We start from the raw sequence: 19,198 nt of genomic DNA on the forward strand, positions 1-19,198 counted from the left end.
ATATTACACACCGGCGCCGTATACGTGAGTAAATTGTTTCGTTATTTTATTGATTATAAGAAATCAATATTCAAAACGACCCAATTCATTTTCCCGAAAATTTGGGAACACAATAATTTTATTCTTAGTATTACACTACATCTATCCCAACTGATATACGTGTCCTTGCAAAAATGTTGATGACGTCATCACAATTTTTTTTTAAATTCCCACTACAAAAATGTAATGAGAAAAAAAACATAATAGGCATGCAGTCGTCAAGTTTCCGACAGCGAGGGAAGTACTGTCTAAACTCTTTAGACCAATTTTTTATAAATGTGAGATTGCATCACATTACGCACATTCAAGAAAAAAAAAAGTGGTATTCGGCAGACACTAAATAAATTAGTTCTATTTTCAAATGAGTAGTAAATATAAGTATTGTGTAGGTGTAGAAATAAATATTATTGTACATATGAATTTTAAAATTTTATTTGTTTTTTTCTATTCTATTACTCCCGATTATCCGATAGCAACAGGTTATGGTGTAGGCAGTGTCAGAATGGAGAAAAATTAGAAAAGTAGAATAACGTTTGGGCTTCATGTGCACCAGAAATGTGTGAACATGGAAGTGATAAACATTGCAGCAAAGAAAAAAAAAACTTTAGGGCAGAAATAACTAAAAATCACGCAATTTATAAAATAAATAAAATATATATGTAAGTATTCGACAAGTCTTATGATAAGTCTGCTTTTTATCATTTATATGAAAACAGTGTTAATGAACTTGAAACAACACTTATAAAATATTGCAATTTAATTGTTACATTATTCACTAATTATTATTATTCAAACATAAAAACTGTCACCGATTACAAATTCCAATGTTTTAATCAATTATATATATTTCTGATTCAATTTTAAATGACCCGCGCACATTGCTGATTGGACCGTAGTACATTCACGACCATTTTAGTCGACGAAAACTTGTTGAGATACAAAACATCGGTGCTCCTCGTCGATCCAAGTTGCGCGCAAGCTTTACCTGTTTAGAAGTGGTCATGCCTTCTCTTTAATCTCCCACCTCACTGTGGCGGATTCACTTCCAACTGTCAATTTCGATCTCTCTCGTCTTGTCCACCAAACCGATTGTCGTTTGTCACGTACTCAAAGATAAAATCTGGAGAAACTCCAGTATAATCTACCGAATCTGCAATGGTGCCCATACAACTCGGATATTCAGAATGAGGATCATTACGCTCAAAAAATTAACTCTACTATTGAACGTATTGTTTGCGACTGTATGTCATACGCTGGCTTAACTCAACACAACTGTATACGCAATAATAATTCTGTGATCTTAGACTTAGTATTTTCTAACCATAGAATTCTAGTCTGTAATTGTTTACCCCTTTTAAAATGCGATATCCATCATCTATCAATAATAAGGAAAATCTGTGACATTCACACTCCAACTTACGGGTCCAACCAACTGACATACTATCGCAATTTTAAAAACGCTCAAGTATTCTATCAAGTCATTAACTCCTATATTGAAACCTTTGTCACCCTCAAAAAGTGCAGGCAAAATAGTAATTTACCGAACTGGATGGATAGTTCAAGAAAATCTTTAATAGAGAAAAAAGTTGCCCATGTAGAATTTAAAAAATCACAGTCAACTGACCATTATGCTAGATACTCGCAACTTAGGTCTAGATGCAAATATGCTATTCTCAACTGTAAACAGTTTTACATAGTGTTCGGTCCAGTCAGGTAGACCGAAGGAGAAGGGGTGCAGCAGACTCCACTCTCTCACCCACCACCTCCACTTGTAAATAACATGTAAATATTTTTACTACATTCGAATAAACCGTCAAGCAGAAAGGTCCGTGCTTCCCTGAAGCTATATTTATAGTTTCATCATTTGGTCATCTATTGTGACTAACATTTGTGGTCACCCATTTGTGATCGCTGGTCCTTCGAGAAAACACAAAAACTTCCGTTAGGTCACCCATTTATGACCTAACATTTGGTCCTTCGAGCCGGATCGTCACAATTTCCGTCAGGTCACCCATTTATGACCTAACATAGAGAGAACAGAAAATTACATTCTGTCGAATTCTAATGATGCCAAAAAACCATTAGTTTGGGCGTCTTTTGATGGACTTAAAAGAGAGCAGTCAATGACTGAATTGAAAATAACTCAACAAGGTGCCGGATTGAAAAAACCTCCAAAAAAAAGTACAAAGTCAAAAATAAAAAATTACAGGTGGGTAGTCAACCATTTTAGTGAAAGCTATCAAAATACAAACGATTTTTATATTCATTATTTAACAAATGTAGCATGTAACTTGTAATAGAACTTTATTTTTAAAAATCAATAGTTTTTCACTATGTATACAGGGTGACTGCGAAATAAGTGCAAATATTTTAACCACGGCATCCCCCACCCTAGTAGAGCCGAAATATAGAAAAAATTAATTAAAAATCTAATGGGGCAAAACCCCCATGAACCACCCTCGATACGAAGGCACTGAGCCACCTTGTAAACAGAGTTGGAAAAACGTTCGAATAAAAACGACCTAAACACTTTCAGTTTCAATTAAAAGTAAAACCGACTTTTTGCTGCTTATCATTCGTTCATTCATTTACTCATTCATCGTTAAAGGTCAGTGTGAAAGTTTTTTAGTAATTTTGATTCTGACGGATGTTTGGTCCTTGTCACAACGATTTTACGTTGTTTATTGGAACAGAAATAAGAGCAACTTAGAATGCTACTACCTTTTTACAAGAAATGTTGAAAATGTTGTCCTTGACTAGCAATACAGGCGTCAGAGCGTCGCAAGAGGTTTGTTGATAGGTAAAAAAACACCGGAGTAGCGGGTGTCACTTTCACTTGTTGAAGCTCTTCGATAATTTCTGGACACTGTTGATTTCCACAAACGAACTGTTTCATCCAACTGATACACATTTATCGAAAACCGTCTCTTGAAATCGTACTTGTTGACGACTACGTGGAGTTCCATCGGACAAAAAGTGAGTTACACAACGTGAACAATCAGTGGACTCCAAACCGTGCACTTTGTCAACATGGTATGGATGTGGCCGTATTCTTTTAATGTAGGATGCACTACAAGCTGTGAAAATCCAACTTCTTCTTTCTGTCCTATCACGGCCACGATCGTGAGTTTGAGGTTGAAGGTACCATGATCTCGGAGATGCTGTACCACTGATGCACCCATTGCCATATCGACACAATCTGCATGGGAAAACTGCACCATAAACCGATTTCACCGACCGCTCGATGCTAACTGGACCTTTTCGTGTTTTTCACGTTGCGATTAAAAAAGTGCCTGATAAAGTAACTTTTTTGGTTCTTTAACCGACTCGCTCTGTTCCATTCATTGTAGTAATTATGTAGGTCACAAAACAGTCCAGCGGCGCGTACAACAATTTACATTGAATTTCAAATAATTTTTTCTAGACACTGCTACTACTTAGGACCGTGAATTTTACCCAGTGACATAATCATATTGTGAGCTATTCCCCATTTTTTTTTGCATGTATTTCGCAGTCACCTTGTATTACTCATTCTCTTAATATTTTCGATATTTACAATTCCCATATTTTGTCGTTTCGATATTTTGTATATTCGATATTTTGTTTTTCGACAAAGTTTCCGTCACCCAGTTTCATATAGTGTGTCATATTGTGTTGTTGTGTTGTTAGATATGAGTCGTAAATATCTCATCCAAAGTGAGCTTGAGGAAAATGCTGAAAACATTGATTTGGATAACGCGTCCAGTCAACAAGCTCTTGGTTCTTCCAACCTAGTGATTGAACTCTTATTTAGCCCGTTTTTGTCCAGTATTCCAAATTTGGAACCTTGTATTTTGCGCCATCTTTGAGACAGTAGAAAAACTATTTTATATTTCTAACGTATACTTGCCTTTACATAGTGTTTTTTGTTTACGGTATATTCATGTTTATTCATTATTTAGTCGTAATAAGTGTGTAAGACTTCTTCAAAGTTTAAGTCTTTTTAATGACTGGACATGAGCGCAGATCGTTACGTATTTTTTGTATTTCCGTTAACATAATTTCACAACATGTTTTGAGTTTTAACTTGTGAAAACTTGTGTAATAATCACATATTATTAGTTGGTAAAAGATATAACCAATAAATCCGTTATGCATGTTTGAACTTGATTGTTCCAAAATTGGAACACTGCGCCCTAGGGAATGTATCAACAGAAATTTTATTTTAGAGGTCTAACTGTTGAACAACCGCTTGTAATTGTTGAAAGTGAATAGTTTTGGAGAGATATAGAAGACAATGATGGAAATGGTGACATCTACATAACACCTCTCAATGACGATGCAAAGAGTGACGAAAATAGCGGTGACGAAGACACTGAAATCGCAGTGGATCATTTGAGTGGACGTTAGTTATCTGCTGAAGCAACAGCGACCATAAGAGGCAAAACTAACGATTAAAAAATGAATAACGATGGTAATGATGATAATGAATATCCTGCCCTTGTTAGTTCTTCAGAAACGATGGCAAAAACGAACTTGGTCTTAAGTTGATTTACAACCTTACCTGATCCTGTCGCATAGTTTGAATAATTTTTTGATCAGGATTTTTGAATTTTTGCGAGAAATGTTCACTTTGTACGTAGGGATAAGAACACAGAATTGGGACTTACCCGTCATCGAAAAAATAAACGACTGTTGGTAAAGCGAAGATAAGAAAAGTTTTTTATTCGTACTTTAACTGCATGAAAGTTGGGTGAAATAAAATTATTGAAGCGAAGAACATTTACTTGTATCATACTGTCATCCATCGAACTGTAAGGTCAAAAACATACTTCTACAATATTAATATTGGTTTATTTTCAGATTAGCAAAGCATACGTTATTGTCCACAAATCCCGACACACTAAAAAATTGTGAACAAAATGCTGCTTCAAACAGTAGCCTAATAATTGGGGTACAAAATCCAAGAGCAACAACTAGTCTAATAATAATAGAACAAGAATATTAGGAATATTCAAACAACAGCAGCACTAAGAAAAGTGCGCCTTGGAAAAAGGAAAAGGTACAAAACGTATCGATGGGCGGGCGAAAAATCGTCGACAATGTTGTAGTATTTGGTTGTATTTGTGAGTTTAAATAGTGTTTTTCGCCTCTTTTTTTTATTATAAATTAAACAACAGTATGTTGTGGAATGGAGAACATGTAAGGATACTCATTAATGAGTATAAACGACATCCATGTTTATATATGGTCAAAACCAAACAATACACTAACAAGCATGCAAAGCATTTGGCTTTGCCTCACATCTGCGGCATGTTGCAAGTCAGAAAACCAGCGGTTACGACAAACGAAATAAAAACAAGATTCCAGGGATTGAAAACAACTTTCCTCGCGGACTATCGAACGCACAAAGACAGTTTGGGTACTGGAAACGGAGCGGACGAAATTTGTATAATATTGTTGTGCCTATGATCCGAAATTATCTGACCTGTGGTATTACGAAGTTATGACATTTTTTCTTGATCAAGGTGAAACCAAGGAATTCTGCAGATTCCATCAGTTTTGTGGAATCACAGGCCTCGCAAGACTTGGAGGACTCACAGGATGAGGGAACGTCAAGCATATTGACTCAAGATTTTATTAATGAAGATGATTATTCAATTATTAGATAAAGTACCGAAAGTACTCTTGTGTCGATAATTCAGTTGCACTATTATTTCATTTTACAGAATATGAGTGAAACCAATGAAATATCACTGGACGAATTTAATGTTAATCCAGAAAACGGAGTATTGGAAAACAAGTGATAGCAGCAGGGCAGGATCACCTAGGGGTATGTATTCCAGCAACAAGAAAACTGTGCAGAAGCAGAAAAAGAGAAAGAAGAATTCAGAAGAAATAGTCCTTGAGCAAGCTGCATATAGTGGTAAAACATTATCCGCTCAAATTAGGGCAGCAGAGGTAAATAGTGTAACTAACTCCACTAACAGATTAACGACAAAAGGTTCGTTTAGAGGCGGAAGAAAAAATTGTCAATATATTGTATAGTAGCATTAAAAAATGTAAATAAAAATTTATCTTTTCCGATTTTTATATTATAATAATGATTATAATAATAAAGTTAAAATTTGAACTTCCAAACTATCACAAGCTTAAAAACAAGATTGTGAGCAGATTTGTGACTTTTTACATTTAAAAATTAAATATAACAAAGTAAAACGCTCTAGCAAAACATTTGCAAGTAAATCAGTGGCAGAATCCTTGTTGCAGGTAAAAAATAAATGATTTTTCATAATTACACATTAATTTGCAGATTGAAGGATTTACTTGGTGGTATAATAAGTTTTGCAGGAACTTTTTGAAATACTTCTTGCAAATTTTGATAATTTTTTTGCCTATTTTTCGAAATTCTAGTTATACTAGCGTTTGACGTCATGGCGGATGGGCGGAGTTTACGGCTACGTGTCGCCACTGTTTTGTTATAGCCACTGTAATTCACACACTCAGACAATATACTAAGTATCCTTGAGACATTTTTTGATGACCCATGCTGAAACACTTAAACCACATTCTCGGGTAAAAGATGGAAGGATACTAATAAAAATCCTCCAAGGTTATTTGAAAGGCATTTTCCATCGTTTGTGCCACTCCCAACCAAAGCAAAGACAACTAAAAGGTATAGTTTAACTTTTTTTTATTTTTTTATAAATCTAAATTCCTAATTTAGATGCGTTATCTATGCATCGAAACGGAAACGCAAAGAAATTCGTCACTGGTGTAAGGAGTGCTACACAGGATTATGTCCAGCTCCCTGTTTTGGCGAATATAATCTTCAATTCCTTTTAAATTATTTTTTATTATAATCTATAAATTATTACTTTTTTGCAAGTTTTTGAAATAAAGACATGCAATTTTGCTAACATTATTTTTGCGTCATTACAAACTATTACTCCAAAGCTGAAGTCTATACAGGGTGTTGATGCCGTATACATACATATATCCGCTAGCGGAAAAGAAAATGTGCTATACAGTGGTATACAGTCGCAAGCACTAATATTACGCGCCACACAGCGATTCACTCTGTAAAATAGCGTTCGCCACTTAAGAGGTTAACGATCTTACAATTAAAAAGAATGTGGATGCTGAAGCTTTATCATTCGGTTTATCCATTTCCCAAACGAGAATCAGATTATTCGAAAGTATTGTAGTAAGTCGTTTCAAACCAAATTTCCGCGCGCCAAACTTTTGGTAAGAAAAGGGATAGAAATGGAAAGAAACGAAAACCACTAAGAGGGAGGTGCGCAAAAGGGTCGTGTTTGAGAAGGGTGAGTCGCGGCCATATTGACTTCGTCTTTCTTTGGAGTAAGACGTCAAGTTGGTGCTCTGTGCGTTTTTGTTTCCGTTTTCAGCGGTGATTCCTTCCAACGGAGTTCCATCCCCCTGACGGGAAACATCCCGTAAGTGGGATTTTTTCGTCTAGTGTCAACGACACCCCCATAACATCCAGTGTAAAGTGGCGCCCCAGGAAAACAACCACTCCGCAAATGAGCCAGAACGCCTCATATATGTCTAAAAATAGACATGAGGGCCACGACGCACGTGTCAATCTTCGCTGCTTCGCTTGCAAGGGATATGGGTATACCAAAAGGTACTGCCCGGGTAATAAAGATAATTTTCCCTCAAGTCGTTCCTGACTTGGAACATAAAAATATCAACATAATAGGCGTAGCCGATGGTAATTTTAAGTTTTTTAAAACCATAATCATTAAAAATATAGCTCATAAGTGTTACGTAGATTTGGGTAGTGAGGTCTCATTAATCACAGAATCCAGAGCAAAGGCACTCGACTTAATGAGTTTCGAACGTAGTCCTCATGTTATCTTAAAAACGTTTGGTGACATTCGCATCAAAGTCACCCACTCAGTACATGTTGACGTAATTCTCGATGGTATCAGCAAGAATCTTGAATTATTAGTGGTAGACAAATGTGTTCAGGGCGTTGATGTGCTAATAGGTCAAAATTTTACCGAATTATCAGACATTTCCTATATCAAATCAAGACATAAATTGCAGTTCCTCCAAGTTTGCAATGTAAGGGCCGGTCTTTTCACCTCCTGATAAAGTTCCTGACAATTTTTATCTGCTGGATAACGTCAAATGGTGTCTTTTCACCACCTGACAAAATTATCTCCCAGATAAATAGCTCTTATTCGGCAGATACACTATTCGGAACTTTGAGTTCCGAATAGTCGCCGATTCCTACAGATATCTGACGGCGACAGCCGATGGCGCAGCGAACTTACGCGATTGCTCACTTGTCGATGACGTGCCAAAGACCGTTATAGGTTATGTGGTGTAGGTGTTGTTTTTATTTGAATCGTGAGTGATTTTATTATTTAAAAAAAATGGGCAAACGAAAAATTGAAAATGAAGAAAAACGGAAGAGGGAGCCAAATTACACGAAGGCCGAAACAAGGCGGCTCTTAAAAATTATTGCTACTAGGGCGCATATTATTGAAAATAAAAGAACCGATTCCGTCACGTGGAAGCAGAAAGAGGAGACGTGGAAAGAAATTGCTGCCGAATACAATGCAATAACAGGCAAGTTATTTATTTTACATGTTATATAAATTATATTTTTATTATATATTGTAATTAAAAATAGGAAATGTAATCCGAACACCAGAAAGGATTCGTCAAAAGTACGAAGCGACGAAGAGAGATATAAAACGGAAAGTTGCGTTCAATAAAAAAGAAACGTACAAAACTGGTGGCGGATCTTCCCAGTATATGAGTTTTGAAGATTATGAGACCGAACTGTTAGAGTCCCTAACAGTGCCTGTCAATGGACTTCCATCCGAATTTGATTCAGATGAGGGATTGATTCCTATGGGTGAGAATACATGGGCTGCATTCACATTTTTACTGTCACTATCGCTAATTTAAGCAAAAGTATCAAACATTCCTTCAAAATATGCAAGTTTATTGCTCTACATCAATTTTTTCTTCATAAAATCACAGTAAAAATATGGATATTATATAAATAGATATTAATTTTGAAATATAAACAATTGTTTCAATGTTTTAGCAATGAATGGTGAAACATCAGATAACCCGAACATTGAAATTGGAGTCAATGAGGATCTAACATCAGATGCTCAAGTGCCACAAATAATAATTGATGTATAAGTTCTGCTTTAATTAGTCATTTGACTCTTTTTGCTAATCGTTAACTTGCATTTGCAGGAGGCACATGTTGATCCATCTGAAACAGAGGAATCCATCGTCCCGGGACTTTTGCAGGTTTGCTCAAAGGACGGAGGAGAGGTAAGGAGCCTATACTCGGTAAAATAGCATTTAACAGTTGCAATGATTGTAGGGTTCAAGTACAGGAGTGAACTCAAATGTTAAATGGACGGGATGGTCTCCTGCACAACTAAAAACAAAAAAACATCCTCTCCTAAATCAAAAAAAGGCAAAGGGGCACTGTACCAAGGACCAATTAAACGTGAAAGTGGAGAATGTGGTGAACTCACGTGATAACCTTGTAGAATTGCAGAAGAAGTACCTGGAAAACGAGGAGCTTCGTCGAGTTGAAGAACATGAATTAAAAATGGCAATTCAGAAACAGAAATTAGCCGCTTTGGATTTAGAAATCGAGAGGGAACAGAAACTGTATTTAAAAAAAATGGAGTTACTAGAATGTGAATTATCGATTAAAAAAAAAACACTAGAGTTGCTAGAAAAATAAAACATTTTTTTATTTTGCATGAAACAAATAATACATATGCATGTACTAAATTATAAATCCACCTGCAGTCAACATATTTCGAAAATAATCAATTATTGTTTCCCTTTCTTCAACACCACCATCGTTATTTTCTACACCATTATATACCACGGGCTGATCCTCTTCATCATCCCCTTCAAAAACTTCTTCATTTTGTTGGCAGGCAATGTTGTGTAAAATGGCACATGCCACCACAATTCTCTGTGCTAAATTCAGCCGACACCTTATACCCACACTTAGCACCGGAAATCTACGCTTCCAGATTCCAAATGTTCTCTCCACAACATTCCTAGTTCTTATTTGTGATTCATTATAAAGATTTTCTGCCTGTCCTTCAGGATTATGAATCGGAGTTAAAAGATACCTTCGAGAAGGATAGCCACTATCTCCTAATAAAATTCCATTGCCCATCTCGCCATTTTCAAACCTCATATATACAGATGAATTTTGAAATATGTGGGCATCATGTGTCGAACCTGGCCAACGTGTCACTACATCCAAAATTTTATGACTGGCATCACAAATAACTTGGACATTCAATGAAAAAAAGCCCTTTCGACATCGAAATAATTCCGCACGCTCACCTCCTGGAGATTGTAACTTTATGTGCGTACAGTCTATTGCCCCGATCACTCGTGGAAATTGAGCCAAATTATGAAATTTAATAATTTTCTCGTGTCTTTGTTCCTCAGTATTCGGCATAAAAATATAAATCCTTCTTAACGTACAAATTGCTGTTACCACACGTTGAACTATTTTTGCTGCTGTTGATTTATGGACTCCCAGAAAATCACCTGTACAAATATAAAAATCTCCGGTGGCCAGAAATCGCAACGTTAAAAGTAGTTGATCCATAGGACGAATAGCTCGATCTAAATTCCTGTTTTAAATTAACACAAATTAATAGTACGTCTAATATTTCCTATTTATTTTTACCTTCCGGTCCGATGATGTAAATGCTCTTGAATTTCGTTAAATAATAATTCTACTGTGGCTTTTGAAAGGCGAAAACGATTGAAAAACTCTTGGTCATTCCAAAAGTTGAAATGATCTCTCCTTTCGCGAACAGTATATGTTCGATGTGGATTTATTTCTTCGATCACATTTATTAAATCTGCATCAAATAATATGTCGATATCTTCATAGACATCCATAGCGTTATCAAAACAAAACGTTAATATACCAAGTAAATGAGGTTATGTTAGCAACGGTACGACTTCGAACGTCAAAAACTGTTGCAAACCCAGTTGCAAATAGTCTTTCTCTCTTATTCATGTTAGAATACCAATAGCTCCCACTCTCTCGCTTACAGCTGGACTAGCTGATTGTTATCGGAGACCCATGTCTAACAGTTGCAAAATGAAAAGACGGTACGAGCTTATTTAGAAGATAAGACCGCCAGGTAAAGTTATCGGGATGATAGTTATCGGACACTTTATCTGGGACATGAAAAGACCGGCCCTAAATAAAATAGAAACACATCAATTCAATATCGGAGTTGATGATTCAGTAGTCGTCAACCAATTAGTAGTATTATTAACTGACTATCCAATGTGCGTAACTGACGATATACGAGAAACAGGAAAATCAAGTGCGACCCATATGAAAATTGACGTGACGAGTACGATACCTATTGCATATCGTCCTCGAAGGTATCCAGAACCTGAAAGAGACATGGTTCGTAACTTATTCGCCAATTACTCGATAACAACATCCTTCGAAAATCAAATTCCCCATATGCTTTTCAAGCACTCCTCATTTCAAAGAAAACAGGTGACTGGCGTTTATGTATTGATTATCGACCATTAAATCGCACTACTATCAAAAACAAATATCCGATTCCTCTTATTGACGATCAAATAAGCAGGCTTTCTGGTTATCAGTGGTTCACTTCCTTAGACCTTCTCTCTGGATATTATCAAATCCCGATGGCCCCCGAATCTATTCCCGTAACAGCGTTTGTAACCAACACGGTCATTATGAGTTCCTGCGCATGCCGTTTGGTCTGACCAATGGGCCTGCCGTTTTTCAACGAATGCTCAATATGGCGCTGGGACAGCTACGAATCACCAAGGTGTTGGTATATTTAGATGATGTATTGATTTCCGCACACTCGATCCAAGAATCATTAAGTGTTCTCAAAGAGGTTTTGGAAATTTTTAAACAAAATGGATTAACTCTTCGTCTCTCCAAATGTTTCTTTCTCTTGCATGGGCACATAATGTACTGGTCTTGCGGAAGCCTGGACTGGTAGCGCATAACCGGTTAATATGTAGATAGGTCCCAGAGCTTGCATGGGCACATAATGTGCTGGTCTTGCGGAAGCCTGGACCGGTAGCGCATATGGCCTGTGGCTTGTGCGGGTATGGGTGCTGGAACGTACTGGAAGCGCGTGTTGCTAAAGTTAAATAACCATGGTTAGTTAAGTTACTTTCAGCTTATTAATGCGGTTTGGCCAAACTCACATTATTATTTACAGGTTAAACTACCAAGACGCAGTACCTGAAACGCTCAGTTTTGAAAACTATAAATTAATGTTACGTATAATCAGTGCGATGTCTTTCTGAGTAGTTGAAATTCCAGGTACTCTCCCAGTTTTCAACCGAGTGGGACACTCGTTCGTCAGGAAAGGCCGTGTTAGCGGAATCAGGGATGAAAATACCGCCATGGCTCGGACGAGTTCGTATCGGATCGGAAATGGGAACATGGGACACGGGACTGGAAGTACTGGAGCCTGGGGCACTGTGTTTTTATCGCTGAAGTGACAAACATCATCCCCTTGTTAGCCTCAACGAATAAACCGCATTATTATTTTTAATAGGTATTTTAATTAATTATTATTCCGACATACTGTATATAGATTTGATTAGGAGCAAATTCGAGCGAGAGAGAGACGCTAGAGATACCGATACTATAGAATTACGGGCATTTATGGGTTTACTCTATTTAATAGGAAGTTTTCGTTGTTCTCGCAAGAATATTCCTGAATTATGGGATAATTCAAGAGGAAATGGACTGGAATCTTGTTACCTCACTGTCTGAAAACAGGTTTCGATTTTTGATTCAATGTCTGAGGTTTGATAATGTTCAGGATCGAAATACTAGAAGAGAGATAGACAAACTAGCGCCTATACGAGAACTCCAGGAGTTAGTTGTGAATAACTTCCAAAAATATTTTTCGCCTAGTGAATATCTTACAATAGATGAGCAGCTCCTTTCTTTTAGAGGAAGATGTGGATTTAAACAGTACATACCTAGCAAACCGGCCAAATATGGTTTGAAAGTGTTTGCTTTGGTCGACTGCAAAACAGCTTACACAGTCAATTTAGAACCTCATGTTGGAAAGCAGTCCAATGGACCCTACCAATTGAGCAATTCACCTGTAGATTTGGTACTGCGATTAATAGAGCCAATAGCAGAAACCAACAGGAATATAACTGGAGATAATAACTGGTTCACGAGTGTACCCCTTGCGCCAAAGCTGTTACACGAAAAAAAACTAACATACGTTGGAACGATTAGAAAGAACAAGCGTGAAATACCCAAAGAATTTTTGCCGAATAAAAAGAGGGTAGAACGGTCTTCACTGTTTGGATTTGATGATGACTGCACTTTGGTTTCTTACTGTCCAAAAAAGAACAAAACAGTGTTACTGCTTTCGACGTCTCACTACACAAATACCATAGACCCATCTGCAGGCGACGCAATGAAACCAGAAATTCAGCTTCCTCTGAAATACCAGCAATACATTTTGAACAGTCGAAAATGTCAAGATGGTATTGTAGATCTAGCTCTTACTGTATAAGTATATCGGATGATTACTACTTTCGGCAGTATGAAATTTTTTAAGAAAAATGGTCGACAATTTGTGCCTCCGAGCGTGAAAAACTGGATCCATACACTTAAGGGCTTTCGATATCTTTGGACGACATTAAAAACACAAGGCTTTAAGTTTCTTTGCACAAGGAACTTGAATCAAGATCCGGCGGAAATTTTTTTCTGTCGACTAAGAAGCCATGGGGCGCAGGCTATTAACCCTACATGCCAGGCATTTAGTAATTCATACAAGTCACTGATAAATTAGTGATTTTATGTCTACGAATTCACCAGACGCAAATTGTCAAGCTGACGATACAGTTTTCATGAACGATTTAAGAGAATTTATATTTACAAAAGATAAGGCAATAGGAACAACTGTTGCTGAAGAAGCAAATCTTAATATTGATGGAACTGTAGCTGACAAAATTATGCAGGAATTTTATGAGGATACACCAATATTGAGAAAAAATGTGGATGTGTACCTATATTGGGGGTTTCATTGCAAAAACAATTTTGAAAGGTATCAATCACACAATGTCATAAATGCAGAAAAAATTTAATAGAGAACCACAACCACTACATAAATGGCGAAAGTGCAGTACTTAAAAATCGGGCGTACTCAGTAAAATCTTTGTTGCTGCCACATACGAATTTTTACATGATTTTTAAAAGAAGCATATTTTTATCGACACGCTTGTCCCTAATATCACATAAGAGTCACATTAAAACATTAGTTAGGAAATATGTACACTTTGTTTGTAGCACACAAAAATATCATTTTGAATGTAGTGAACATGACTTGATACAGTTATTTTCTGGTTACCAGAATTTCATATTCATGTCTGGACCAGAAATGTGAATAAAATATTAAAAGGACGTGATGAAACTTTTAGTGTCCACGACACTGTAAAAGTTTTGGCCAAAAAAGTATCTTGCCCATAAAAAATAAATTTTTATTCTTTCTGGTTAAGCGTATTTCACTGCATGGTTAAAAATATTTGATGGTTAAATTTCTTGGTTAACTAACCAAGCCGAAGGAGGTTGGTTACGAATTATTTTTTGGGTAACACACGCGGTTTACGGACAATGTATCATCATGGCTCATCGTGGTTCTAACGTCAATCTCTTGTTATTCTGTTATTTCTGTTCAGCGGGGGTAGCTTGTGTTTTGTGTTTGATTACATTATATATCCTAAGCCAAGAGCCAAGATGAATAGTGACCGTGTTAGATCCAAAAATTTTGAATCCCAAGAAATATCTCTTCTTGTGGACTTAGTTAGAGAAAACAAGAAGGTGACTGAGTGTAAGGAAAGTGGAATTGTTACTAATAAACCGAAGAACATGGCGTGGGAGAAGTTAACAGAAAAATTTAACGCTATTTCTGGAATTGTTCCACGGACGTCCAGAAATTTAAAAGAGTAATGGACGAATTTAAAAAAAAATGCGGTGCGTAATTTTTCAAAAGACAAACATTTCAGACGAGGAACTGGTGGTGGTCCCTCCAAGAGTCCAAGTGAGACGTCAGTAGACGCAATTGTCCGCGACATTTTAGGGGACCGATTGACAGGTTTGCCAGCGGTGTGTGATGATGATGGTATGTTATCGGACTTAAACAAAAAACAGTAACATAGTTGTAATTGCTTCTTAAGTTGTAGATGTTGAAGTACAACTCACAATGAAAATGAGAATTCAGTTGTTCCAGAAACAGAAACTGAGGGTACCTATGCAAAAAATATATAACTTTTTATTTGTGTATATTAATGTATAATATTTTTGGATTATGAAATAAGAGCGAATGCGAAAGACCTAGAAGATCAAATTTTTACAAATCCGGATAAAATCATTGCATAATTTCTAATACTACCAGAACAAAAACACCGAAAATAGTATATTACTAACCAAGGTTATGAAGACAAACATTATGAAAACTAGCTTCACAAACGTGGTTAATATACCGTTCTTTTCACTAGTAGAAATAAACCGAAAAATGATAATAATTACATCAAATATAACATAACCTATATCGTCTTTTTTAACCTTGGTAGGAAAGTTGAACTATGGTTGAGCCTACAAACAAGTCGACAGTTGCTTTCAATTCATGACTACTAATGAAAAAATAAAAAAAATACGTAGTTTCTCACCGTACTTACCTCGAAGCCTTTTGGAAAGCTGTGCATTTTAATATTCGAATTATTATTATTACAGGTTTTTACCCAACAATAAAACACCAAAACAGTAAAATACGCAAGCAAAGCCGAAACGACCACAACACGTGAGAAGTGCTCAGACTCGGAGGAATCAAAATTTAAAACAATCAAAATAAGAAACAGTACAACCAACAACTCCCTTGTCTATGATAAGAAAATTCCCTATGAATTCACCAAAATGTAAAACCTGTCAAATAATTTCTAGCGGGAAAATTAAAAAAGGCGACAATGCGCTTCATGTGTCTTTAGTCACCAACTAAACTCGTTGATAGTCGTTTTGAATAGGAGCTGCCAATTATAGCATTGAGGTATGTTAGGAGTTATGCAGTTATGAGTTTTTAATTACATTTTTTAGGTTTCTTTTGATCTAGATGAAGGAGTTAAGGAGGCGTCTTGTACTTGCCCAAGAGGAAAGGTCCTCTGCCACCATATGGCGGCTTTATTATACCATGCTCACTACCATGTGAGCACCACTGATGTGGAATGTCAGTGGAGTGCTCCACGCGTGAAAGGTGGTAATGGAGTGTTAAAATTAAAGGATATTTATCCAGCAAAGCAAACTTATAAAGCTGGTCAGAGGAAGGCAACCGACGCAGAAATTGCAGAATTTCGGAAACAACTAGGGTCAACAAATATTGTGGGATTTTCTTGGCTGTTGCGTCCTAAAGCCACTCAAGAGGCATCCGTATTAATCCCGTGGTTAATCCCAGATATTGAAGAAATTTAGAATTCACCCCAATACATATCGACCGAAGACAAGGATGATTTTGTAATCAAAACAAGTAGAATAACCAAGGAAATAATTTCCCAAATTGAAAATTTAACAAAAGGGCAACATGTCAATGAAAACTGGCACATTGCCAGAAAGCATCATATCTGAACAAAATTTAACTGACTCGCGCCATCCTATAAATTTGTATAACAATCGAATTACTACTAATATTGTTAATAATGCAAAATAATAATAAACCTAACATAACATTATCGATAAACTGTAAGTATTTTAATAATCAATAAAACAACTTCACTTATGGAATTTATCTTCTTACAAACCACAAGCAGCAAGACTGGTAGATACCGCTTACAACTAACTCATTTTTTGCTCATATTTAAACATTATTTTCTTTTTATAACATATTCAATGATTTCGAGTCATTCAAACAAAAGACTAAATAAATGTGATGAGAAGGTATGCATAAATCTTTTTGTTTTGAAGGTTCTAGAATACGCTAATTTAAATTTGTGAATCATTTCAATTTTCAGTCTTTCGTTCAAATTTTTTATTAAGTATGCTACAGTCGTCTAAAAAATAGTGTTCGTAACGCGTTCGAAATTAACAAATATCTGCGTTCCTGTTTAATAGATATACGAGTGCGGAGCTTAGCGGAATCTATTAGGATACTTGTAAATTCGTTTTTTGACCAACATTTTAAACTGGCGATTTTTTTGGCCATTCTTGCTTGATTAATTGGTCTAAACTTACGGATACAAATGTTATTAAATGAGCCCATAAATTTTGGCCCTACGTCTTCAAATTCCAAGGTGCCTCTGATAGATAAGTTTTTTAAAAGTATTGCAGAATTTATAGGTAATAACCATTTTATATATAAAGTGGCAGACCTAACTTTTACAGCCTCCGTAGGATTATTATAACTTTTGTGAAATAATGTTAACTACCTTTCGATTTATCACAGAGGCGGGATGAAGATTAGTGAAGTGAAGCGGTGTTGAAAATAGGACCAGGCGTGGGATTTTTCTGTAACGATAAGATATCGGTACCGAGAAAATGTGGTCGTCTTTTTCTTTCGCATCTGAAATTTATATTTTCGTCCTTGTCATTTATCGCTTCGTATCGTATCGGTAGAAACAAAATCCAACCCCAGGCTAGATAGAAAACTCCCGTCCCGAAACGAAAGAGATGCAAACTAAAGAAAAAAAATGAACAGTGAAATAAAAATAAATAAACAGCGACGACAATTAGATCAATCATATTTCAACTATCGAAATCAAAAGTCAAGAAAATGGATCTATAGTGAGTCAAAGCTGAATCTTGAAAGCCAAGTGGTGTATCAGGATAGATGTGACATCAGAGCTGTTCAGTACTTCAAGTAAAAGTACTTGAAGTAATACTTCAAGTACTTTAAGTACTTCAAGTACTTTACTTGAAGTACTTTTATATTTAGGTACTTGGTACTTGGTACTTGGAGTATTTCTAAAATGTACTTGAGTTTAGTACTTGATTTTGCCAAGTACTTTACTCCAAGTACTTCACTCAGTATTTTAAATACTCTTGAATTACTTGAAGTATGAAAGTGGAAATTTCAAATAGGTACTTTAGTCTCTATTTTACGAAGTTTCCACATCTCAAAATAGGGTCTGTTAAATACTTGAAATTATTAATTCAATTATTTGATTAGATGTATTTTTATAGTAAAATCGTGTTTCTTTCCTGTGAGGTTATATTTTGATCTGTGATTGTGGATATCTTATCCACAACATGACGTACATTTCATAGGTACTTGCATAATGCCGATAGATATGTAGGTAAGAAAATTAATGTCATAAATATGTCATTTGAGAGTGGATGACGACAGCAGAAGGGTGGGAGATCTGTGTAAAATTTTCAGCGATGTAAAGTTGTGAATATATGAATTTTGTCTTTTTTGTATTTTGATCTCGAACTTAACTTTGCGGGTAGTTTTTCAGTACCTTCCCGGTACCCCAAAGGGAATCGGGTTTGTTGACGTACCTGCTAAAGTGCAAGGTCGGATTTGAAAATATTTGAGAAATGATTCAGTACTCGTTCAAAAAGATATTTATTCTTTCATAAGTTTCTTAACCCCGCCTTGTATTTGTCAGTAAGAAGCCTGGTCAGGGCGGAGAACTCGGCAGGGGATTATCCCTTTTATTATAATAGCAATAGCTGATGGCAGGTACAGACTTTCATATTCGCCTCTCCCTCGTAGAATTTGAACACAATTTTATGTTAAATATTTTGCAGTTTAATTTTCTTTATCATGTTAGACACTACTCGTTTTTTACCAAATTTTCTTTTTCTGTTTATACATGGTTCAGCCATATAAACTTAGTTTGTTATTACTACTTATATTTTCTCACATTACAGTTTCAAATAATCTGTTAAATTGTATGAATTATTTGAACACCAACAATTTAAAAAGACGTAATGCAGAAAAACAATGATTTTAAAAGTCACACTAATTAGTGTCATTTATCTTTCCTGTGCGGATTTTATTTATTACCGTACAACAACTTTACGTATTACATTGCATCGCTTATTACATAAACCCAATATTGTTCGAAATGAAATACGTTTTGTGAAACTCGGCTCGTAGTACCAATGTTT

General features: G+C 36.0%; 2 protein-coding genes across 2 annotated transcripts; one reads left to right on the top strand and one right to left on the bottom strand.

The window, feature by feature from the left end:
- The first annotated feature begins 8,358 nt into the window (after positions 1-8,358).
- LOC135129742 (uncharacterized) lies at positions 8,359-9,769 on the top strand. Its single transcript, XM_064056987.1, has 5 exons — positions 8,359-8,619; positions 8,684-8,911; positions 9,107-9,201; positions 9,265-9,345; positions 9,398-9,769. The coding sequence occupies exons 1-5, from the start codon at positions 8,424-8,426 to the stop codon at positions 9,767-9,769; spliced, it is 972 nt and encodes a 323-aa protein (XP_063913057.1). The 5' UTR covers positions 8,359-8,423.
- On the bottom strand, positions 9,741-10,962 carry LOC135129743 (putative nuclease HARBI1). Its single transcript, XM_064056988.1, has 2 exons — positions 10,745-10,962; positions 9,741-10,688 (listed from the first exon to the last, which is right to left on the bottom strand). The coding sequence occupies exons 1-2, from the start codon at positions 10,960-10,962 to the stop codon at positions 9,815-9,817; spliced, it is 1,092 nt and encodes a 363-aa protein (XP_063913058.1). The 3' UTR covers positions 9,741-9,814.
- Positions 10,963-19,198: the final 8,236 nt, after the last annotated feature.

Source organism: Zophobas morio, unplaced genomic scaffold, assembly GCF_036711695.1.
Source record: "Zophobas morio isolate AGI-343-1 ecotype UQ-CSIRO unplaced genomic scaffold, CSIRO_AGI_Zmor_V1 ptg000016l, whole genome shotgun sequence".
Taxonomy (NCBI): domain Eukaryota; kingdom Metazoa; phylum Arthropoda; class Insecta; order Coleoptera; family Tenebrionidae; genus Zophobas; species Zophobas morio.

What these genes read in the sequence shown, in the direction of transcription:
- LOC135129743 (XM_064056988.1), bottom strand. Translation starts at nt 10,962, where the DNA reads ATGGATGTCTATGAAGATATCGACATATTATTTGATGCAGATTTAATA. An exon ending in TTACATCATCGGACCGGAAG is followed by an intron (nt 10,689 to 10,744) that starts GTAAAAATAAAT and finishes AATTTAAAACAG; the next exon opens with GAATTTAGATCGAGCTATTC.
- LOC135129742 (XM_064056987.1), top strand. Translation starts at nt 8,424, where the DNA reads ATGGGCAAACGAAAAATTGAAAATGAAGAAAAACGGAAGAGGGAGCCA. An exon ending in TGAGGGATTGATTCCTATGG is followed by an intron (nt 8,912 to 9,106) that starts GTGAGAATACAT and finishes TCAATGTTTTAG; the next exon opens with CAATGAATGGTGAAACATCA. An exon ending in TGCCACAAATAATAATTGAT is followed by an intron (nt 9,202 to 9,264) that starts GTATAAGTTCTG and finishes TTGCATTTGCAG; the next exon opens with GAGGCACATGTTGATCCATC.